The sequence below is a fragment of the Microcaecilia unicolor genome, chromosome 1 (assembly GCF_901765095.1).
Source record: "Microcaecilia unicolor chromosome 1, aMicUni1.1, whole genome shotgun sequence".
In the NCBI taxonomy this organism is placed as follows: Eukaryota; Metazoa; Chordata; class Amphibia; order Gymnophiona; family Siphonopidae; genus Microcaecilia; species Microcaecilia unicolor.
The window spans coordinates 219285355-219311393 of record NC_044031.1 but is presented as its reverse complement, the minus strand read 5'-3'; the positions used below and the strand labels follow the sequence as shown (position 1 = coordinate 219311393).

The 26039-nt window shown below is 43.1% G+C and overlaps 1 protein-coding gene across 1 annotated transcript in view; it reads right to left on the bottom strand.

The window, feature by feature from the left end:
* FKBP9 (FKBP prolyl isomerase 9) overlaps positions 1-26039 on the bottom strand; it is a 125307-nt gene that overhangs the window by 5210 nt on the left and 94058 nt on the right. The window contains exons 8-9 of the mRNA XM_030204458.1: positions 25844-25989; positions 16946-17109 (exon numbers count right to left, since the gene is read on the bottom strand). Of these exons, the coding sequence (XP_030060318.1) occupies positions 16946-17109; positions 25844-25989 (310 nt within the window). The remainder of the gene's footprint in view (positions 1-16945; positions 17110-25843; positions 25990-26039) is intronic.

Genomic DNA, 26039 nt, shown 5'->3' with positions numbered 1-26039 from the left:
CTAATTTTTTAGAAGCCCAACGAGAAAAGCTTTTGGGGGCTCGTTCCGGTCCTTCAATATTGACATCGGTACCGAGGTCAGCGTCAACATCGAAAGGAGCATCGACGTCGGGAAGAGAGGTAATGGCTGCTGAAAGACCAACTCGCGCTGGGAGCAGTGAGGCGTCGAGTGGGTCTCCACCTGCATCGAAGCCGCCTGTTATGCAGGCCCCCCGGGACCAACCTTCATCGGACCCGGTCCCGAAGAGATGTGAGGATTCCACGTCCTCCTCGTCAGTACCAAGGAGTCTCGATGACTGGCGTCGAGTGAAGGCAAAGAAACACCATCATCGTTCTCCTTCGACACACAGTACCGGGAGCTCTGGGTCATCGAGAGAGTCGGCACCCGAGAAGCATCGGCGCCAGGCGGATCGCTCCCCCTCGATACAGAAGGTGCCGATGTGTCTGTCTCCTAGCAGCCCAGTACCTGCTCCCGAGCCTCTACGGATTCTGACACTGCCTGTTTCACCGACCCCACAGCCTTCTCCGATGGCGTCACTCTACGAGCGCATCCGGGCCTTGTTTCCAGAACTTCTGGAGGGACTGCTACGCCAGTCAGCTTCGGTGTCGGGGGTGCTTGCGCCTTCTGCACCGTCTGCTGCAGAGGTGTCTGGCCCTTCTCCTGCAGTGAGGTCCCCGACCATGATGCCGCCTGCGGCATCTGCCACCCAGGACGATTCCCCTTCAACATCGGTGGATGGAGCTTCGCCGCAGTCAGACCAGGCGTCGGCCTCTCGACATCGCCATCGAGGATATCGCTCCTTGGCGTCGAGGCAGGTTCAGTGTCAAAGTACCTTAACGGAGGTCTTATCTGATACTGAGCAGGAGCGTTCGTGGGAGTCAGAGGAAGATCCCAGGTACTTTTCTTCTGATGAGTCCTATGGGATTCCCTCTGAACCTTCCCCTCCACCAGAGAGGAGACTATCTCCACCGGAGAGTCTTTCCTTTTCCTCTTTAGTCTGGGGAAATGGCTACGGCTATTCCCTTCCCTGTAGAGGTTGAGAATGAGCCCAGGACTGACATGCTCGAAGTCCTTGACTATTCTTCTCCACCTAAAGAGGCTGTGACAGTCCCTCTGCATAAGGTACTGAAGGAAGTCCTTATGCAAAACTGGTCGGTCCCTCTGTCTGGCCCCGTGGTCCCGAAGAAAGCTGTATCCCAGTATCGGATCCATGGTGAACCTGGATTGATGAGATCTCAGTTATCCCACAATTCTATGGTGGTGGATTCCGCCCTCAAGAGAGCCAGGAGTACTAGAGACCATGCTTCGGTGCCCCCAGGCAGAGAAGCTAGGACTCTTGATTCATTTGAGAGTAAGACGTATCAGGCCGCTATGCTCGCTGCCAAGATCCAATCATACCAGCTCTTCACGAGCGTTCACTTGCGGGACTTGATAAGGCAACTGTCTAGCTTGATTGATGCACTCCCTCTGGAGCAAGCTGAGCCTTTTCGCCAGGTGGTCAGGCAGCAGAAGGCGTGTCAAAAATTCCTGGTTAGAGGTACGTTCGACACTTTTGATGTAGCATCCAGGATCGCTGCGCAAGGTATAGTGATGCATAGACTCTCATGGCTGCGTGTCTCTGACCTGGATCATTCGGTCCAGCAGCGAATTGCGGATGTTCCTTGCCGGGGGGACAACCTTTTTGGTAGAAAAGTAGAGGATCTTGTTGATCAGATCAAGAAGCACAATGATGCTTTGGATTCTCTCTCCCACCGGGCATCTTCTGCTACTACCTCCTCATCTAAGAGGTACTTTGGGGGGAAGAAGAGTGCTCCCTATTCCCATCCTATGTGTAAGTACACTCCTGCTTCTCGACAGCCTTCTCAGGCTCAGCCCCAGCGCGCTCGTTCTCGTCAACAGCATGCGTCTAAGGCCCGTGCTGCTCCCCAGCAAAAGCAGGGAACGGACTTTCTGGTTGGGGAAAGGTTGATATTTTTTCACTAAAGGTGGCCTCTCATAACCTCCGACTGGTGGGTCCTTCAAATAGTCCGGTCAGGATACACCCTCAATCTGGAATCCAAACCTCCAAATTGCCCACCGGGAGCTCATTCTTACAGTTCCCAGCACAAACAGGTACTTGCAGAGGAACTCTCCGCCCTTCTGAAGGCCCAAGAGGTCGAACCCGTTTCACCAGGGGAAGAAGGGCTGGGATTCTATTCCAGGTAGTTCCTTGTACTGAAAAAGACAGGGAGAAAAGTTCAGGATGGTTTCCCTGGGCACCCTTCTTCCCATGATTCAAGAAAATGATTGGCTATGCTCTCTGGACTTAAAGGATGCTTACACACACATTTCGATACTCCCAGCTCACAGGACGTATCTTCAATTTCAGCTGGGAGCTCAGCACTTTCAGTACTGTGTACTGCCCTTTGGTCTGGCGTCTGCGTCCAGAGTGTTCACAAAGTGCCTAGTGGTAGTCGCAGCGTCGCTAAGCAGACTGGGAGTGCATGTGTTCCCTTATCTCGACGACTGGCTGGTGAAGAGCACCTCGAAGGCAGGCGCTTTACAGTCCATGCAAATGACTATTCAAGTGCTAAAACTACTGGGGTTCATGATCAATCACTCCAATTCTCATCTCACCCCAGTTCAAAAGTTGGAATTCATTGGAGCTCTGTTGAACACAAAGACAGCTCGAGCTTATCTTCCCAAAGCAAGGGCAGACAACCTCCTGTCCCTGGTTTCCATAGTTCGAACCTCAACAGATCACGGCTTGGCAGATGTTGAGAGTTCTGGGGCACATGCCCTCCACAGTTCATGTGACTCCCATGGCTCGCCTACACAGGAGATCAGCTCAATGAACACTAGCTTCCCAGTGGTATCAAGCTGCAGGGAGTCTAGAGGATGTAATCCAACTGTCCACCGACTTCCGAAATTCTCTTCAGTGGTGGATAATTTGATCCAATTTCCTCAGCTACAAAAAGTGCTGACGATGGATGCATCCCTCCTGGGGTGGGAGGCTCATGTAGATGGGCTTCACACTCAAGCAGCCTGGTCTTTTCATGAAAATGGTCTTCAGATCAATCTCCTGGAACTGCGAGCGATCTGGAACGTTCTAAAGGCTTTCACAGACCGGCTGTCCAACCAAATCATACTGATTCAGACAGACAATCAGGTTGCCATGTATTACACGAACAAGCAGGGGAGCACCAGATCTCGCCCTCTGTGTCAGGAAACCATCCAGATGTGACTTTGGGCACACTGTCACGGCATGTTTCTGCAAGCCACTTATCTGGCAGGCATAAACAACAGTCTAGCTGACAGGCTGAGCAGGATAATGCAACCTCACGAGTGGTCACTGAACATGGGCGTAGTCCGCAAGATCTTCCGAGCGTGGGGCACCCCCTCGGTGGATCTTTTTGCCACTCAGATCAACCACAAGGTCCCTCAATTCTGTTCCAGACTTCAGGCCCATGACAGACTAGCGTCAGGTGCCTTTCTTCTGCATTGGGGTACAGGCATCCTGTATGTGTATCCTCCCATACCTCTAGTAGGGAAGCCTTTGCTGAAACTCACGCAAGACTGCGGAACCATGATTCTGATTGCTCCCTTCTGGCCACGTCAGATTTGGTTCCCTCTTCTTCTGGAGTTGTCCTCCGAGGAACCGTGGAGATTGGAGTGTTTTCCAACCCTCATCACCCAGAACTAGGGGTCACTTCTGCACCCCAACCTCCAGTCTCTGGCTCTCACGGCCTGGATGTTGAGAGCTTAGAATTTGCCTCCTTGGGTCTTTCAGAGGGTGTCTCCCGAGTCTTGCTTGCTTCCAGGAAAGATTCCAAAGAGGTGTTACTCTTTCAAATGGAGGAGGTTTGCCATCTGGTGTGACAGCAAGGCCCTAGATCCTCTTTCTTGTCCTACACAGACTCTGCTTGAATACCTTCTACACTTGTCAGAGTCTGGTCTCAAGACCAACTCCATAAGAGTTCACCTTAGTGCAATTAGTGCTTATCATCGCCATGTAGAAGGTAAGCCTATCTCTGGACAGCCTTTAGTTGTTCGCTTCATGAGAGGTGTGCTTCTGTCAAAGCCCCTGGTCAAACCTCCACCAGTGTCATGGGATCTCAACGTCGTTCTCACCCAGCTGATGAAAGCTCCTTTTGAGCCACTGAATTCTTGCCATCTGAAGTACTTGACCTGGAAGGTTGTTTTCTTGGTGGCTGTTACTTCAGCTCGTAGGGTCAGTGAGTTCAGGCCTTGGTAGTGCATGCACCTTATATCAAGTTTTATCACAACAGAGTAGTCCTCCACACGCGCCCTGCCAAAGGTGGTGTAGGAGTTCCATCTGAACCAGTCAGTTGTCTTGCCAATATTCTTTCCCCATCCTCATACCCACCCTGGCGAAAGCAGTTTGCATACCTTGGCCTGCAAAAGAGAATTGGCCTTTTACATGGAGCGGACAAAGCCCTTCAGACAGTCCACCCAGTTGTTTGTTTCTTTCAATCCCAACAGGAGGGGACTCGCCATCGGAAAACGCACAATCTCCAATTGGCTAGCAGATTGCATTTCCTTCACTTATGCCCAAGCTGGGCTGACTCTAGAGGGCCATGTCACGGCTCATAATGTTAGAGCCATGGCTGCGTCAGTGGCTCACTTAAAGTCAGCCTCCATTGAAGAGATTTGCAAGACTGCAACGTGGTCATCAGTCTACACATTCACATCTCACTACTGCCTTCAGCAGAATACCCAACGCGACAGTTGGTTTGGGCAGTCAGTGCTGCAGAATCTGTTCGGGGTTTAGAATCCAACTCCACCCCCCTAGACCCATTTTTGTTCTGTTCCAGGCTGCACTTTCACTTAGATTGACCCGAATCCATAAACAACTATGTTATGTCCTCGCCGTTGCAAGGCCCAATGTTCATTGTTTTGAGTGAGCCTGGTTGCTAGGGATACCCCACTTGTGAGAACAAGCAGCCTGCTTGTCCTCAGAGAAAGCAAAGATACTTACCTATAGCAAGTATTCTCTGAGGACAGCAGGCTGATTGTTCTCACCAACCTGCCCACTTCCCCTTTGGAGTTGTTGTTAGTTTGTTTCTATGCTTTTTGATTAAACTGAAGAACCACACTCACGCGACGGGTGGGAAGTCGTCTGCGCATGTGCGGTGCGCACTGTTCGCGCACCAAAAGACTCTGGCAAAACTTTTTAAATTTTACTATGGAAAATTTGCCGTTTCCTGGGCTGATGCGGACGTCAACCCCACTTGCGAGAACAATCAGCCTGCTGTCCTCGGAGAATACCTGCTACAGGTAAGTATCGTTGCTTTATTGGACTAACATTTTTTGATTAGCTTTCAAAGATAACCCTTCTTCAGATCAGAAATAAGCAAATGTTGATAAATATCAGAATAAATAAGTGAAACACAAAAGCATTTCAATGACAGTCTCACAGGAAGAGGGTGGGGTGGGCTAGGTAAGAAACAAGGAGAGCTGGGTGGAAGAGAAAAAGGGATAGATGGATTGTAGACAAGAGGGTGACAAAGCAGTAGAATTTTATGGTTTATAGTTGGATACATTAGCATTTAACTTTCAAAAAGGAGACTATGATAAAATGAGAACAGTGAAAAAAAACTTAAAGGAGCAGCTGCAAAGGTCAAAAATTTACATCAGGCATGGATGCTGTTCAAAAATACCATCCTGGAAGCCCAGGCCAAATATATTCCATGTATTAACAAAGGAGGTAGGAAGACCAAACGACAGCAGGAATGGTTAAAAAAATGAGGCGAAGCTATTAGAGCTTAAAGAAAATCCTTCAGGAAATGGAAGAAGGAACCAACTGAAAATAGTAAGGAACAGCATAAGGAATGGCGAGTCAAATGCAAAGCGCTGATAAGGAAGGCAAAGAGAGACTTTGAAAAAAAAGACTGCATTGGAGGCAAAAACACATAGTAAAAAAATTTTTATGTATATTAAAAGCAAGAAGCCGGCAAAAGAATTGGTTGGACTGCTAGATGACCAAGGGGTAAAAGGGGCACTCAGGGAAGACAAAGTCATAGTAGAGGGATTAAATGAATTCTTTGCTTCGGTTTTCACCGAGGAAGATTTGGGAGAGATACTGGTGCCAGAAAAGATATTAAGAGCTGACGAGAATGAGAAATTGAATGAAATCTCTATACACCTGGAAGATGTAATAGTGCAATCTGACAAACTGAAGAGCAGCAAATCACCTGGACTGGATGGTATTCATCCCAGAGTACTGATAGAATTGAAAAATGAACTTGCAGAACTGTTTTTAGTAATAAGTAATTTATCTTTAAAATCAAACATGGTACCGGAAGATTGAAGGGTGGCCAATGTAACGCCGATTTTTTTTAAAAAGGTTCCAGACGTAATCTGGGAAATTATAGACCAGTGAGCTTCGCGTTGGTGCCAGGAAAAATGGTAGAGACTATCATAAAGAAGAAAATTACACAGCTTATTCAAAACATGGATTAATGAGACAAAGCCAACATGGATTTAGTCAAGGGAAATATTGCCTCACCAATCTATTTCTTTGAAGAGGTGAACATACATGTGGATAAAGGTGAGCCGGTCGATATTGTGTATCTGGATTTTCAAAAGGCATTTGACAAAGTACCTCAAGACTCTAGAGGAAATTGAAACGTCATGGTGTAGGAGGTAGTGTACTACTGTGGATTAAAAACTGGTTAAAAGGCAGAAAACAGAGAGTAGGGTTAAATGGTCAGTGGGGTTCCCCAAGGATCTGTGCTGGGACCATTGCTTTTTAACATATTTATAAATGATCTAGAGATGGGAGTAACTAGTGAGGTAATTAAATTTGCTGATGGCACAAAGTTATTCAAAGTTGTTACTTCGCAAGAGGATTGTGAAAAATTACAAGAGAACCTTACGAGACTGTGCATCCAAATGGCAGATGACGCTTAATGTGAGCAAAGTGCAAAGCAATGCATATGGGAAAAAGGAACCCAAACTATAGCTACATAATGCAAGGTTCCACATTAGGAGTCACTGACCAGGAAAGGGATCTAGGCGTCATTGTTGATAATACATTGAAACCCTCTGCTCAGTGTGCGCTGGTGAATAAGAAAGCAAATAGAATGTTAGGTATTATTAGGAAAGGAATGGAAAACACACAAAATTACACACTGGACAAGAAACGGAAAAAGAGGAGGAGGAATAGCCATAATATACAAATCTGAGTTCAATATCACAAACACAGCTGAATCCATACTGCCACAACTTGAAATCGCTTCCATAAGAATAAGTCACCCAAATTTGCAGGAACACCTTAACGCAGTTATACTCTACAGACCACCAGGCAACTGGCAAGATAGCCAAACACACTTCATGGACTGTATCTCGAACACCTGTATCTCTTCCTCCAACCTCATCATAATAGGAGATATTAACTTACACCTAGAAGATCTCACCACAACAAGTACTCAAGACTGCAAAGAATTCCTACAACTATGGGATCTACAAGAACCAAATACGCAACCAACACACAAAAAAGGACACACATTAGACATCATAACACACAAATTTGACCACGACGCAAACTTTATATTAACTAACACTAAATGGTCACCTATACTGTGGTCAGACCATTACAAAGCACACATCATCCTCCAATGGAGAATGAAAGACCTACTTAACAAACAAACACGAAAAACTTACACCACAAGAGGAAAAACAGATCCGGTTAAATTCTGGTAACAGATCTATATTGACGGATGGACAATAAAGACAGACACAATCCAATTCCTCTCTAAATGGGATAATAGATGTAAATTAATACTAGACAACATCGCCCCAATCCAATCCAATCCAAACCAGAACCTCGCACAGAAAAAACTCAAAACACAAGTTAGGAAACTAGAACGTGCGTAGAACAAAAAGAAAGACGATCCCACCCTTAACGCTTGGAAACAACTCCGAAGGAAATACAAATACACCATAAGACAAACCAAAAGACTATACTACAAAACTGAAGTTGGGCCAAATTACAAAGACACTCACAAACTCTTCCAACTCGTGGATAAACTATTAGACACTACCCCAGTCACCAACAACAGCAAAGACACTCCAGGAGCCGACGACTTGGCGAAATACTTCAAGGAGAAAATCATACAACTGTGACTCAAAATACCAGCCAGCCCAATCGAATACACTACACTCCTCGAGTGCCTAGACCCAGATCCGGGAGTCTACCCAGCGGACAGGATCTGGACTGAATTCACTATACTACCAGAAGATCTTATCTCACAAACACTTAAAAGATTCGCCAAATCTCACTGCAAATTAGATATATGCCCAAACAACCTCATGAAGTCAGCCCCCCAACAATTTATAACGGACCTAACTAACCATGTGAACTTTATGCTACAATATGGACTCTTCCCAAGGGAGAAAGGTAACATTTTACTCACCCCCATACCCAAGGATGCAAAGAAAAATGCTAATGAACTAACAAACTATAGACCAGTAGCATCCATTCCCTTAATCACCAAAATAACAGAAGGCATGGTGACCAAACAACTTACGGGGTATCTAAACAAGTTCTCAGTACTACACGATTCCCAGTCGGGATTTCGCTCTAATCATAGTACAGAAACCGTACTAATCACGCTTATGACCAAACTCAAACAACTGATAGCAAATGGCAACAACATACTACTGCTACAATTCGACATGTCAAGCACATTTGACATGGTTGACCATGGAATTTTATTACACATCCTCGAATACTTCGGAATCGCAGGCAAAGTTCTCAATTGGTTTAAGGGGTTCCTAACCACCCACTCATATCAAGTGACATCAAATTCAACTACATCAGCTACATGGATACCTGAATGCGGAGTTCCACAGGGATCCCCCCTCTCACCGACCATATTCAACCTAATGGTGACACCCTTGGCTAAACTACTATCGAACCAGAATCTAAACCCATATATATACGCTGATGATGTAACGATCTTTATCCCATTCAAACAAGATCTAAGAGAAATCTCCTATGAAATCAACCAAAGCCTACATATTATGAATTCCTGGGTAGATGCATTTCAACTGAAACTAAATGCAGAAAAAACCCAATGCCTAGTACTCACCTTGCAATACAACAAGAAGGAATTTACCACCATCAATACACCTAAACTAAGCCTACCAGTCTCGGACACCTTAAAAATTCTTGGAGTCACCATTGACCGACACCTAACACTCGAGAATCATGCGAAAAACATTACTAAAAAGATGTTTCATTCAATGTGGAAACTAAAAAGAGTCAGACCTTTTTTTCCAAGGAATGTCTTCTGCAACCTGGTACAATCATTGGTACTTAGTCATCTGGACTATTATAACTCACTCTACGCCGGCTGCAAAGAGCAAATACTCAAAAAAACTCTAGACAGCCCAGAACACGGCAGCCAGACTTGTATTCGGCAAACCAAAATACGAAAGCACAAAACCCCTACGCGAAAAACTACACTGGCTCCCACTCAAAGAACGTATCACGTTCAAACTCTGTACCTTGGTCCATAAAATCATCCATGGTGACGCCCCAGCTTACATGTCAGACCTAATAGAACTACCACCCAGAAACGCAAAAAAATCCTCTTGCACATTCCTCAATCTTCATCCTCCCAAGTGTAAAGGCTTGAAATACAAATTAATGCATGCATCAATCTTTTCCTATACAAGCACACAGCTCTGGAACGCGCTGCCACACAACCTGAAAACGGTCTATGAAATGACCAGTTTCCGCAAACTACTGAAAACTTATCTCTTCGACAAAATATATCACAAAGATCAACACGTGTAACTGTACATTCTTCAAAATATCCAGAAATGTTCTTTATGTTCTTTAATGTCTTTTGCTCAACTATTTCATGTATTTCACCATCATGTACCCCAAACTTTCTGTAAACCAATTGTATATTCTTCACTATTTCCAGTATCCACGATGAATTGTAAGCCACATTGAGCCTGCAAAGCGTTGGGATAATGTGGGATACAAATGTAATAAAATAAATAAAAAATAAATAAAACAAAAATGAGGATGTTATAATGCCTTTGCATTGCTCCATGGTGCAACCGCATCTTGACTATTGTGTGAAATGCTGGTCATTACATCTCAAAAAAGATATAGTGGAATAAGAAAAGGTACAGAGAAGGGCGATGAAAATGATAAAGGGGATGGGACAACTTCCCTATGAGGAAAGGCTAAAGCGGCTAGGACTCTTCAGCTTGAGAAGAGATGGCTAAGGGGACGATAGAGGTCTATAAAATAATGAGTGGAATGGAACGGATAGACATGAATCGCTTGTTATACTCTTTCCAAAAATACTAGGACTAGGGGGCACGCAATGAAGCTACAAAGCAGAATCCAAGAAAATATTTCTTCACTCAACGTGTAATTAAACTCTGGAATTCGTTGCCAGAAAATGAGGTAAAAGCAGTTAACGTAGCGGGGTTTAAAACAGGTTTGGATAGCTTCCTAAAAGAAAAGTCCATAAGCCATTATTAAAATGGACTTGGGGAAAATCCACTGCTTATTTATAGGATAAGCAGCATAAAATGTATTGTACTGTTTTGGGATCTTGTCAGGTACTTGTGACCTAGACTGGTCACTGTTGGAAACAGGATGCTAGGCTTGATGGACCTTCTATCTGTCCCAGTATAGCAATACTTATGTACATCTTTGTTAACGTCTGTCTGGTGGATGTCAAATATTCAAAGGTCTTACATTTCTGGATTTCTTAAAGTTTCCTTTTAGTATTCTTACCATAAAATCATTGATGCTGTGTTCTGGTTTTATAAAGTGCTGTCCCAAAGAGGCAACATCCTGGTTGGCATTGGCATTTTTCATATGAAGTCTATGTAGATTAAATCTTGTCTTTAGCATCTGGCTTGTTTCTCCAATATAGCACCCTTCTTCACACTTTTTAGATTGAATGATACATACCACATTTGAAGATAAGCATGTGAAGGATTCCTTTATGCTGAAGATCTTTCCTTTGTGAATGACTATGGGATCACGTGAAATGTGTCGGTACAGTTTGCAGCTGAATATATTGCAAGGATGTGTGCCACCCTCTTCTTTTTGAGTTTCTATTGGGAACTTGCTTTTCACTAGTTTGTGTTTTGAGTTGGGTGTCTGTCAGAAGGCTGGTGGGGATGGGAATATCTCTTTCAGTAGTTCATCCTCCTGGAATAGTGGCTGTGAATCTTTTAAGATTCTACTCAATTTTTCTAGCTCTGGGTTGTATGTCACTACAAGGGGGATTCTCTCTGTGGCTTTCTTTTCTTTGTACTGCAATAAGTTTTCCCTGGGTATTTTAAGGGAGGAGGTAACATTCATGGAGATTATTTTGGGGTTGTAGCCTTTTTGTTTGAAGGATTCAGTCAGGATTTTTTGGTGTTTATCTTTGTCTCCTGGGTCAGAGCAGATACGATGGTATCTTGTGGCTTGGCTGTGTGTAATAGATTCTTTATGTGAAGGGTGGAAGCTGGAGTTGTGGAGATAGCTGCATCTGTCTGTAGGTTTCCTGTATATAGATGTTTGTATATAGCATTGCTGATGGAAACTAGCTTTTTCTGGGGAGTAGTCCATTTTGAATTTGATTGTAGGATGGTATGTATTGAAAGAACTGTGAAATTGTGAGCACCACTGGATCTGGTGCTCACAAATGGGGATAGCATGTCAAATATCCGAGTGGGTGCCCACCTGGGCAGCAGTGACCATCAAACCGTTTGGTTTGATATGACAGCTAAAGTGGAGAGCGGACACTCAAAACTCAAAGTCCTGGATTTCAAGCGTGCTGACTTTAGTAAAATGGGGGAATACCTGAGGAAGGAGATGATGGGCTGGGAGGAAATACGAGAAGTGGAAGGACAGTGGTCCAGGCTGAAAGAAGCTTTAAATAGGGCCACGAACCTTTATGTAAGGAAAGTAAATAAAAGCAAGAGAAAAAGGAAACCGATATGGTTCTCCAAGCAAGTGGTTGAGAAAATAAAGGCTAAAGAGTTGGCGTTCCAGAAATACAGAAAAACTCAAGAAAAGGAACACATGGAGGATTACCGGATGAAAATGAAAGAAGCCAAGAGAGAGATACGACTGGCAAAAGCGCAAGCGGAAGAACAAATGGCTAGATATGTAAGGAGGGGTGACAAAAATTTCTTCAGGTATATTAGTGAAAGGAGAATGACTAAAAAGGGAATTGTGAGACTAAAAGATACTACGAACCGCTATGTGGAAAATGATGAAGAAAAGGCAAATTTGCTAAATAGATACTTTTGTTCTGTTTTCACAGAGGAAAATCCTGGAGAAGGACCGCGATGGACTGGAAATAATACAATTGAGAATGAAGTGGATACAGCACCGTTCACGGAAGAAAGTGTGTATCAACAACTTGAAAAGCTAAAGGTGGACAAAGCCATGGGACCGGACGGGATCCACCCCAGGATATTGAGGGAGCTCAGAGAGGTTTTGGCGGGTCCTCTTAAAGATTTGTTTAATATATCCTTGCAGACGGGAAAGGTTCCAAGGGATTGGAGAACGGCGGAGGTGTTCCCTCTTCACAAAAGTGGTGATAGGGAAGAAGCTGGAAACTACAGGCCGGTAAGCCTCACTTCAGTTATTGGAAAAGTAATGGAAGCGATGCTGAAGGAAAGGATAGTGAATTTTCTGGAAGCCAATAAGTTGCAAGATCTGAGACAACATGGTTTTACCAAAGGGAAATCGTGCCAAACAAATCTCATTGAGTTCTTTGATTGGGTGACAGGAGAATTGAATCAGGGACGAGCTATGGACGTAATCTACTTAGATTTCAGCAAAGCTTTTGACACGGTTCCCCACAGGAGGCTCTTAAATAAACTGGAGGGGCTGAAGATAGGACCTGAAGTGGTGAACTGGATTAGGAACTGGTTGACGGACAGACGCCAGAGGGTGGTGGTGAATGGAATTCGCTCGGAGGAAGGAAAGGTGAGTAGTGGAGTGCCTCAGGGATCGGTGCTGGGGCCGATTCTGTTCAATATATTTGTGAGTGACATTGCCGAAGGGTTAGAAGGTAAAGTTTGCCTATTTGCGGATGATACTAAGATCTGTAACAGAGTGGACACCACGGAGGGAGTGGAAAACATGAAAAAGGATCTGAGGAAGCTAGAAGAATGGTCTAAGGTTTGGCAATTAAAATTCAATGCGAAGAAATGCAAAGTGATGCACTTAGGGAATAGAAATCCACGGGAGACGTATGTGTTAGGCGGGGAGATTCTGATAGGTACGGGTGGAGAAAGGGATCTTGGGGTGATAGTATCTGAGGATTTGAAGGCGACGAAACAGTGTGACAAGGCGGTGGCCATAGCTAGAAGGTTGTTAGGCTGTATAGAGAGAGGTGTGACCAGCAGAAGAAAGGGGGTGTTGATGCCCCTGTATAAGTCGTTGGTGAGGCCCCACCTGGAGTATTGTGTTCAGTTTTGGAGGCCATATCTTGTTAAGGATGTAAAAAGAATTGAAGCAGTGCAAAGAAAAGCTACGAGAATGGTATGGGATTTGCGTTACAAGACGTATGAGGAGAGACTTGCTGAACTAAACATGTATACTCTGGAGGAAAGGAGAAACAGGGGTGATATGATACAGACGTTCAAATATTTGAAAGGTATTAATCCGCAAACGAACCTTTTCCGGAGATGGGAAGGTGGTAGAACGAGAGGACATGAAATGAGATTGAAGGGGGGCAGACTCAAGAAAAATGTCAGGAAGTATTTTTTCACGGAGAGAGTAGTGGATGCTTGGAATGCCCTCCCGCGGGAGGTGGTGGAAATGAAAACGGTAACGGAATGCAAACATGCGTGGGATAAGCATAAAGGAATCCTGTGCCTAAGGAATGGATCCTCAGGAGCTTAGTCAAGATCGGGAGGCGGGGCTGGTGGTTGGGAGGCAGGGATAGTGCTGGACAGACTTGTACAGTCTGTGCCAGAGCCGGTGGTGGGCAGCGGGACTGGTGGTTGGGAGGCGGGGATAGTGCTGGACAGACTTGTATGGTCTGTGCCAAAGCCGGTGGTTGGGAGGCAGGGCTTGATGGTTGGGAGGTGAGGATAGTGCTGGGCAGACTTATACGGTCTGTGCCCTAAACAGCACAGGTACAAATCAAAGTAGGGTATACACAAAAAGCAGCAAATATGAGTTATCTTGTTGGGCAGACTGGATGGACCGTGCAGGTCTTTTTCTGCCGTCATCTACTATGTTACTATGTTTTAAGAGTTTCTTCACCTTCAGTTCAAATCATGAAAATGGCATCAATATACCGGTAGTATTTTAGGGGTTTATTCTGACACGTATTCAAAAATGGCTCTTCCAGTTCTGCCATGAAAAGGTTAGCATATTGGGGTGCCATCCTGGTGCCCATCGCAGTGCCCACAATTTGCAGATATATATCATTGTTAAAGCAGAAATAATTGTGAGTTAGAATAGATTTGATTAATTTTGTAATAGTTTCCGGTGAGTACTGGTGGTCCAGGATGGATATTTTTAGGAGTTTATCACTTGCAGCTATGCCATCTGCATGGGGAATGTTGCTGTATAACGATTCTACATCCATTGTGACCAGAAGGGCACCCATTGGCAACTGCTTGGTTTTTTTCATTTGTTCAGAAAGTCTGTGGTGTCTTGTATAAAGCTGTTTGTCTTGTGCACTAAGGGTTTAAGAATCCCCTCTACAAGTCCATATATTTCCTCTGTAAGTGTGCCAATACCAGATATGATTGATCTGCCAGGGTTTCCAGGTTTGTGGATTTTGGATAGCATTTAGAATATGCCTACAGAAAGATGGTTTGGTATAAGTTTTGTTTTTTTTTTTTTAGATGTGGCTGTACTTGCTTTGGAAGTGTTTTGATAATATTTTGCCATGCTACCAATTCTCGATGAGGCAAATTCCTATGGGCTTTTTGCCCTGCAGGAATTGCTAGCACAGCTTTGTTAAAGAGACCTTTAGTTTCTTGTAGTATGTGTTGTCTGAGAGCTGCCTATGTCCTTCTTCGATGCATTTTTGTGTGACCATAATCACTACAGAGCCTCCTTTGTCTGCAGGTTTGATGACAATGTTTTGGTTATTTTGTAGGGTTTTTATGGCCGCTCTTTCTATAAGAGAAAGGTTGTACAGAATTTTCTTTTGGTTGCTGGAAAGTTGTGATTTCACCCTATGCCTGAAGCTTTCTATGTAGTTGTCTAACTTACTATTTTGTCCATTGTGTGGGGTAAAATATATGTTCTTTTGTTTAAAATTGTATTCCAGTCTGTAAGGAGTTTCTTTTTTTGTGGAAATGTACCTTCAAGTGTTTTCTAAAGAATTCTTCCAGGTCTAAGTATAGTTGCAAATATCCAGCTGCAAACTGTGCCAACACATTTCACATGATTCCACAATCATTCACAAAGGAAAAATATTCAACATGAAATAATCTTTCATATGCTCATCCTCAAATGTGGTATATATCATTCAATGAAAAAAGTATGAAGAAGGGTGCTATATTGGAGAAATAAGCCAGATGCTATAGACGAGATTTAATCTACACAGACTTCATATGAAAAATGCCAATGCCAACCAGGATGTTACCTCTGTGGGACAGCACTTTACAAACCAGAACACAGCATCAATGATTTTATGGTAAGAATACTAAAAGGAAACTTTAAGACAATCCAGGAATGTAAGACCGTTGAAATCAAAATGATAAAATATTTTGACACTCACCAGACAGGACTTAACAAAGATCTGAGTTTTCTAGCCCATTATAAACCATAAAATTCTACTGTATTGTCACCCTCTTAGCTACAATTTCTCTCTTCCTGTTTCTCATCCACCCAGCTCTCCGTGTTTCTCACCTAGCCCACCCCACCCTCTTCTTGTGAGACTGTCATTGGAATGCTTTTGTGTTTCACTTATATATACTGATATTTATCAACATTTGCTTATTTCTGATCTGAAGAAGAATTACCTTCGAAAGCTAATCAAAAAATGTATTAAACTAGTCCAATAAAAAAGGTATTATCTTATTTTCTTTTCTCTGTTTTTGTTTTATTTCTATTTATTACCAACATTATGGTGTGAAGAATCTATATTGTGAAAGTTGGACTCTTGTGTTATGTCTTCCTTGACAAAGTGAGCACTGAAACGTGGTCCATGTTGGGACCCTGGAAGATTAATGAAAGAATTTGTTGGTTGAGATTGGATAATTAAAGACTTTTGATACTATAAGAAGAAGTTTGGTGATATTCTTGAACTTTTTTTATATGTTGGAAATGTTCAACTAGCCCTGTTTTGGGGGCTGTGAGCTTACTGCATACATATTTTTGAAATTGGAATTGTTTTTCTATTTTTTTTTATATAAAAAGGTTTATCAAGATTTTTTGCGTATTGAGTAATCCCTGGGGGGGGTTTCATATATAGCTTGATTATTTTTCCTGTATGGGTATTTTTTTTTCCTCTTTTATTTTGATAGTTAAATGCGAGCATTTACACCAGCCTTTGACTGGCGTTAAGTGCATGTGCTTAAGGCATTATAGAATTCGCACTTTATGCCTTGTATCCCAGCGCCAAACCCCACAGTGGCTGACATGCAGTGCTATAAGCCATAATTTTAAAAATAAGTATATTTAGTGCTGCTATATGTAAATACTGCAGCTTGTATTTTTTTTAAATTTGCTGACCTGACAGTACTCAGTTTAAATCTGTGGAGGATGCAAATTCCAGGAGGCAGTGCTGCATACGGCTCCTATCTTCCATTTCCAGAGATGGTTAGGGATGTTTTGGGGGTGGTGCTCACAGGCCCGTGGGGGAAGGTAGTCCCAGTTATTGAACATTGGTAACACACAATGGCCAGAGTTGGGGTTCACAACTGCAGAGCGAACGACCTTTGGTACAATAACTAAGCTAGCCTCATTAGATCTCTCTCACCATGATGCACCTACCTCCTCTAGGAAAATCTCTCCATTTTCATCCTTATCAATTTGTTTGAAGAGATCTGGCAAAACTTCTTCATTCCAAATAAACATGTACCCCTCAGGCAGCCCTGCCACCAGCTCCAGCAACTCAATGTCGAAAACCAAAACCGCACTGCCTGGCACCTCTCCATCTGTTATCAAGAACAAAAGAAGAGAAGTTGTGGCAAAATGGAGTTCTGTGTGCCTTATGGAAGTCCCCAATTTACTCTGAAACCTTTGTTTTGCTTAATGAGAACAATTTCTTTATTAACTCTTCAGTTACCTTGCAAGTAGTAGCCTTACTGCTACAAGGATCTGCAATTCCTGGCACTGACGTGATTAAGCATCTTTTATTTACTCAGAATGGAGGCCTTTTCCTGAGGAAGTTGTAGTACTAGTCAGTGGCCTAGCTACGGGTGGACATAGGCCCACCTACTTTGGACTCAGGCCTAGTAGTGTCCCTAGACCTTGCTGCAACTTTTGATTTAGTGGATTGTGACCTACTCGTCCAGCGGTTGAGAGACATCGGCATCATAGGAATGGCCCTGACATGCTTAAAATCCTTCCTTTCATACACAACATATGTAGTAAGCATTGAGAATAAGGGTTCAGAGAGAATCCCCTTTGAATGTGAGGTGCCTCAGGGATCAGCTCTTTCACCTCTTTTGTTTAATATCTATGTAAGCCCACCGATAGCTCTGATCCAGGAATATAGACTAGGAGTATACTGCTGTACAGATGATGTCCTCATTTTGGCAAAGGTATCACCTGTAACTTTGGATGTCTTTCTTTCAGAAAGGACTGATGGCTGTTGCTGACTGGTTGCAGAAACTGTGGTTAGTTTTAAATGTTAGCAAGACTATTGTTGGATTTCAGGTCATAGTGTGAGTCCCATCATTGATGCCAGTATAATTTGGTGAACCTATTACATCAGTCGCTAGTTTTAAATATTTAGGGGTCATAATAGATTCATCTTTATCTTTTGAGGAATAAGTGTCAGCTGTGGCAAAAAAGGGCTTTTATTTTTTGAGACAGACTAGGGCTATTAGAGGATATTTCGATGAAGCGACATTACAAACATTGATATATGCCCTTTTTACATCTCAGCTGGACTATGGCAACGTGGTCTATTCAAGACTACCAAATGCTCAGATGATTGCAAACACTGCAGAATATGGCTATCAGACTCCTCAGGAAGGCACAACTGTTTGATCATGTGACTCCATTGGTTACCTGTCCCATACAGGAGCAAATTCAAGACTCTTTGTATAGCACATGGGTCATTATGGGAACAGCAGCCACTATATTTGAATAAATGAATAGTCTTATATACACCGGTCAGGTGTCTTAGGTCACTGCAAGATTTTGGAATGTTAGTGCCACACTTTTCTAGGGCTTTCTTTTTGCATGTCCAGCACTGTGGAATGAGTTGCTAAAAGAAATTCATGCTGAGGCTAACTATAAGAAATTTAAAGTACGATGCTTTATGTGCTTCAGCATATCCCAATTAAAATACTGAAAAGGGATCAAAAAGTTCTTCGGGAAGCAATTACTAAATTTTGATGGAGGGGACGAAAACCTAAACTGGAATATTTACATGGGCACTTGGTTTTCCCCACTTATATCTGTATAATGTGGTATGTCTGTTACACCATCTTACCGAGGTCTTTACTCTTTGGACAGTAGAACAAGAGTTATTTAGTTCATTGCACCCTCATTACATGTTCCTAGGGGAAAATTACCACATTCCCTGAAACATGTTTTGTCAAAATCCATGCAAGAAACTTGGCATACTCTATTATCTCTTTTACAAGGCAACTCGATCTGCATGGATTTTATACCACTTCTTGGTAACTGAGACTTTAGTCCTGGAATGGACAATGCAATATTCCACAGATGGGTGACTAATGGTTTGGTGTATGTTGCAGATTTTTTCACTGACAGGGGTATATTGAAACTTATGCCTATTCTTTTGCAAGATGTGGGGATCCATAGATTATACCTTGCTTATCTTCAAGTATCTCATTATATTAAGGAGTTATCAAGAGCAACTGCTCCCTGGGCATTTTTGATTTCATTAGTACTTTTCTACTCCCAACCAATCAAAACCAAGTTTCGGTGTTTAGTTTATATAGAGCGCTGTGTGGTGTAGTATCAAGTAAGCATTTTGACAATTTTTCACAAAAACAAGCCTTTTATACTAGGTTTGTGGGGTTTTTTTTTAATTTTTAAAAAACTTTACTGAAAGATAAACTTAATACATCTAATAGAGTCTAAAGATCAACATCCATAGAAAACCAAATCCCCATCCCCCAACCCCAAATTCCCCCAGTAGGGTCTCGCTCCCAAAACAGAGAAGACTCAAACAGAAAGCACACAGGGAAAACTCAAGACAAGGCCACACAAAGAAACACTCAAGGCTATGCCACACCGCACTCAAGGATAAGGGAAGCCACTCATGAAGGAACACTCTAAGCTGTACCATACAGCACTCAGGGAAGAGGGAAGCCACTCAAAGGAATACACAAGGCTGTGCCACACGGCACTCAAGGATAAAGGGAAGCCACTCATAGGAATACACAAGGCTGGCCACATAGCACTCAAGGGTAAAGGGAATCCACTCATAATACACAAGGCTGGCCACACAGCACTCAGGGAAAAGGGAAGCCACTCAAAGGAATATTGAAGGGAGTGCCACACAGCACTCAAGGGTAAAGGAAAGCCACTCACAGGAATACACAAGGCTGTGCCACACGGCTCTCAGGGACAAAAGGGAAGCCACATAGGAATACACAAGACTGGCCACACAGCACTCAAAGGTAAAGGGAATCCACTCATAAAAATACACAAGACTGTGCCACACGGCACTCAAGGATAAAGGGAAGCCACTCATAGGAACACACAAGGAAGTGCCACAGTCAAATAACAATCCTTGACACAGCAAATTGTGCAAAACATGAGTTCATGTCGGCTTAAGAAGTCTCCGTGTTAGATGGAAAAATTGAGGAGTAAAAGAAAAAAAGTCCCTTTGAGCTAAGTACTTGAAGTGTGATTTTTGAAACTTGAATATTGACGTTTGATATTTGAAAGACTTATTGTAAAAAAAATTTGCTAAAAAATGATAAAAAGTGGATCGATGACGAATACATACCCACTATAAAGCAGTGCTTGGTTTGATTCTTTGAGCCAGAATAGTGGTGACAGGAGCATCTGATCGATCCAGTATTACTAACATAAATGTTATGTATAAGATGAACTGATATATAATTTGGAGCTGGGTATTGATATTGGTGAACAGTCAAATAACAGGCACTAGAGACAAAGGGAAAAGCAAGCAAACAGGGAAAGCTGCCTTTACATACACAAATCAGATAAGGAGCAATGCTCACAAGAACCAGGAGACAAACACAGTAGACAAGAGTTAAGGCAGGCTAAAGGGAAGGGCTGCTTCATGAAATAGAAACATAGAAACATGATGGCACATAAGACCAAATGGCCCATCCAGTCTGCCCATCCTCAGTAACCCCTAATTCCTCCTTTTCCTAGGAGATCCCACGTGCCTGTCCCACGCTTTCTTAAATTCTGATACAGTCCTAGTCTCCACTGGGAGGCTATTCCATGCATCCACCACTCTTTCCATGAAAGAGCATTTTCTTAGATTCCCCTTAAGCCTATTTCCTCTTAATTTCATCCTATGCCCTCTCATTCGAGAGTATTCCTTCATTTGAAAAAGGCTTACCTCCTGCACATTAATGCCACTGAGGTATTAATGTCACTGAGCATTTTATAAAAAAGGAAAAGATGGAGTTTCATTTTAAATGAGCATTACCAGAAAACTCTTAACTCTACATACACTTCAGCCCACACTATCGTTGACAAAATTTGTTTGCTGGTTCTGTTTCAAATCTTGAGTAGAGAGGTGTGGTAGCCGTGTTAGTCCACTCTTAAAGGTTATCAATAGAAATCAAACAAAATAAAACATGGAAAAAAAAATAAGATGATACCTTTTTTTATTGGACCTAACTTAATACATTTCTTGATTAGCTTTCGAAGGTTGCCCTTCTTCGTCAGATCGGAAATAAGCAAATGTGTTAGCAGATAGTATATATAAGAGAAACATCAAAGCATTACTTTGACAGTCTGACCCTCCCACTCTGTCAGACTGTCAAAGTAATGCTTTGATGTTTCTCTTATATATACTATCTGCTAACACGTTTGCTTATTTCCAATCTGACGAAGAAGGGCAACCTTCAAAAGCTAATCAAGAAATGTATTAAGTTAGGTCCAATAAAAAAGGTATCATCTTATTTTCTTTTCCATGTTTTATTTTGTTTGATTTCTATTGATAACATTTGCAATCTTGTTAATTGGTTTTGTTCCATGTTCCCTTACATGGCAGACAACAGTCTGGTGGACAGGCTGAGCAGGTTGATCCAGTTGCACTAGTGTCATAATGGAGCATTCCCTTGGTGAATCTTTTTGCTAGTCATGTCAACAACAAAGTCCCTCAGTACTGCTCCAGCCTCAGGTCCCATGGCAAGATAACATCGGATGCCTTCCTCCTCGTTTGGAGGGAAGGCCTTCTGTATGCATATCCTACCATACCTCTGACAGGGAAAATTCTGCTTAAACTCAAGCCGAACCAGGGAACCATGATCATAATCACTTCTTATTGGCCAAAACAGATATGGCTCCCTCTTCTTCTGGAGTTGTCCTCCAAAGGACCATGGAGATTGGATTATTTTCCAACCGATATCACACAGAACGAGAGATCTCTTCCACAACCTAACCCTCATGACTTGGATGTTGAGAGCAAAAAATTTGCTTCTCTTTGACTGCCTAACAAGCTCATTTTCAAAGCACTTAGCCTCCCAAAGTTCCATAGAAACCTATGGAACTTAGACTCCCAAAGTGCTTTGAAAATATGCCTCTAAGAGTGTCTCCAGGATTCTGTTAGCTTCCAGGAAAGATTCCACTAAAAGGTGATATATTTTTAAGTGAAGGTTTGCCATCTGATGTGAAGGCAAGGCTCTGGATCCTCTCTCTTTAACCCCCCCCCCCCCCCCCCCCCCACACACACACACACACACACAAAACCTGCTTGAATACCTTCTACACCTCTTTGAGTCTGGTCTAAAAACCAAGTAGTGCTTACCATTACCATGTAGAAGGGAAGCCCATCTCTGTACAGCTTCTAGTTGTTCGAATTCATGAGAGGTTTGTTGTTGATAAATCCCCTGCCAAACCTCCAGCAGTGTCATGGGACCTCCACGTTATCCTCACCTAGCTGATGAAAGCTCCCTTTGAGTCACTTGACTCCTGTCATCTGAAGTACCTGACTTAGAAGGTCTTATTTATGGTGGTGGTCACTTCGGCTTGAAGTGTCAGTTAGCTGCATGCACTAGTAGCTGATCCACCTTACACTAAATTTCACAACAGAGTAGTTCTCCAAACACATCCTAAGTTCCTTCCTAAGGTAGTGTCGGAGTTTCATCTTAACCAGTCAATTGTCCTGTCAACATTTTCCCCAAAGGCTCAAGCCCATCCTGAATGATTGTATTGTTCATTCGTAGATCCGTAGCTCTTGGTCAACCTAAGTGTGCCCGAGACTAAAAACTGTTCAGCTCTTCATTTCGTCTGACCATTATTATGACAGCTGAATGAGCAACTTTCAACTTCTTTTCAACTGCTCTTATTGGTATCTTTTCTTCGTACAGAATTATGATCTCTGCATGTTTCTCTGGAGTAAGCTCTTTCCCACGTACCATACTACCATACGCAACTGAAAACCTGAAGCAAATCAAACTAGAGACACCAAATATGTACAATACCTTATAAGAAGACATTGTATAGATGCCTTAGATTTTCATTTTGTAGCACCTTGTAAACAAAATAATGTTTAGAGTGTTTCTTTGACAGAACAGATTTTTTTTTACTCAACTCTGCATCAAATTTTAATGGATCTGATTTTTTGTTACAGACAAGTTAATCAAATAACACTAATACAGTGGACTAAGAGATAGTTAAACCTCTAATTATTACTCACAGATATCATGTTATCTATTCTTACAATGCCAAACAAAAAAAAAAAGTTTGATTATACCAAAAATTATACAAATAGGAATATTATAAGGTTTCAAGCAGGAATCCAAAATCCAACATGTAATTATGAAAATACCACCAAATTCTTGCCTTATAAGTGAGATTTATTAAAAAGATGGCTGAAACTGTTAAAAAAATAAATATTTAGCCAAAAATGAAGACTGTAGCCCAAAACAATATTAGTAAACAAGAACCCAGTTTGGTATAGTTGAAAATTGCTTGGTCGCCAACCTTTGACCATGACTGTCTAAACTGTATCTGCTTTTTGGAAATTTTATAAAGGCAACATTGGACAAAACAGAGAGCAAGCACTTTCCCTAGTAGTGCACAAAGGGACCCATTTACTAAGCTGCACAGAACAACTAGCAGAGGTGTTAGCATGCAGGCCTGCACTAATGGATACTGCACACTAAAACCAGTCTGGTACAGTAAAAATCCTGTGGTAGCTGGAACTGCTTAGTGCGAGTAGGGGTTGGATCCAGGTGCATCATGGGCAAAGAATAGGTGTAGCCAGCACTGACAACAAGCACACAGAACCTTGCTGCACACTAGCTGTCACAAATGCTAATAACCCAGCAGCACTCTGTGCAGCTGAAGCCTGAAACAAATTAGCCACCCTGATTCCCTCCCCCCATTTCTGAAGCAATATTCCATGCCCCCAATCCAAGTCCCACCTCAGTTAAGCATCTTCCCTAGGACTCATGCGGGGGTACCTCTAGTGGACTGGGGCAGGATTTGCCCCCCCCCCCCCCCCCCCCATCTAACAGGCCTTGAGTGCTGGTCACTATCCAGAATAGACATCAGTGCTATCAGAATCAATAAACCCTGACTTTATCCAGCACAATCAGTACACTCCTCAGTAATAAGTATTACTCTTGTACACAGACACCAACACAATTGTCTCTACAATAACATCAGTGAGTGACTGCTACCACCCAGCAAAGCCAACATCAGAGCACACTGGTTCATTTCCCAGCAACTACAATGGTGATAGCAGCATCAATAGACATGAGCCTATACTTAGTGCAGTGATGGACGCTGTACTAAACCCAGCATAGCCAGCAGACCTGAGCACTGGCTTACACCAATGCAACCAAGAATGAAGAGCACTGACTTTCATAGTGTAGGCAGTAGTATTGCACACTGGCCTTCCCCCCCACAACTAGCTTTCTAAAATCCATTAACTGTGGTGCACATTATAGTCAATCAGCCTTCCTGTTGTTCCTGTCTGGGAAGGTGGGGGGGGGGGGGTCTCACAATATCTGAGCAGACTTTCATGCCTTCAATCCAGACCATGTTTTATGCTGAGTCAGGTTCCATCCCTCTGCACATGCAAGTTCCAGGCGAGCTAATCATGCACTTGGGCCCAATCTAGGGAGCTATCAGGAAGAAGCCAGTCTGGTTATGCCTCTATGCATCAGTTAGGGTCTTGGTCTTCAGTCACAGTCCTTTGACAGCCACCAACGTCAGGATTTATTGATGCCTCTACTGAATATGCATGAAAGATTTACATACAATTGAGGTAGTGGGCATAGAAATCTCTCAGGCATTTTCATTAGGGATGACCTGAAAACCTGACCTATTAGCCGTCGTTATGGACTAGGAGTAAAGACAAAAGGGTTGGGGCATATCATGTGGTGGCTTTCCTGCCTGAAGGAGGAAAATACTGAATCCCAGCCAGCTAAGCCTGGGAAAAACAACCTGATTGGGTGGAAGCTTGTAGGAAGGAGGATCTCAAGTCAGAGCAATATTAAAAGCCTGCCTGTACTCTTACCTCACTAGCCCCTTGGCTTCCCTCCACAATCTGAAGAGCCAGAGAGACAAGCTTCAAACCTGATCTCCATTTCAATGTTCTCGGGTTGGAGAGCCACTGAGGTCCTGTTTACCAAAAGCAGAGACACCCTAACTGTTACTAAGCATAAAAGCCCCAAGTGCCATCTATGTGAAAGATGTCCTATATAGAACAGATGCTACATCAGTCAACTGTGCTCCAGGTTCGGTAGTGGCCTGCCATTGCACTACCTCCCTCTACAAGCAGCCCATGCTGCCAGAAAGCCTGGACAGCAGAAGCTCCAGAGTCCCTTGCACAATCAGAGGGGGCTTCAGTGCTGCAGGAGGTGACGGACCTTGGTCCCCAAGGGAAGGAGACCAGCCATGCTGCATCCTCCTATTTTTTGCTTACTAATCTCAGTCCTTAGCTGCACTGTGGAAGTAGGCCAGAGATTCCTTCCCCACAGGAGCCATTCCTTCATTGAAGAGACAATCCACATGTCTATTCACCTGCTGGAGACAAAGCGTACTGAAGGACTTCTGGGCTGAGCCAAGCAATGCACAGAGGCCAACCATTCTCTCTCTCTCTCTCTCTCCCCCTCTCTCCCTCCATATAACCCTCCTAACCAAGCAGGTTCAGCAAGAACAGAGACACATACCTTACATGGGGGGAAATGCTTTAGAAAATTAACCCTTCGTTCACCTAACATGTACTCTTTTTTCTAGCTACGTTTTGCTACCCGGATAAGAACAATGTTTTTCCCCAGGATCATGTGGAAGAAGAATCGGAAAGATGCATCACACATACTAAGTGAAACCACAGCACTGAGACAAATGTAAGTAAGCTTTAAAAAAATATTTTTTCAAAACAAATTTTAGAATTAAAGGCCACAAGTTTGAATATACTTGTACTATTCAATATTTCACGTCACTAGTGAACTGTCTGCACAAATTAATACGAAAAATGTTCCCTAATCTCTACGGCCTAGTACTGTTTTTGTTCTATTTACTTACCCACTCCAGCCTCTCCGTAGCCCAGGTGAGGAGGGATGATAATAGTGCGTTTCTCTCCAACACACATCTCACGGAGTCCTAGGTCCATGCCTATCACCACCTGCCCAGATCCCAGCACTATGTTGTAGGTTTTACCATACCGCATCCTGAAAAAGGAGCACAAGTAGGATCTTATGTCCATTGTGGATATATGTTT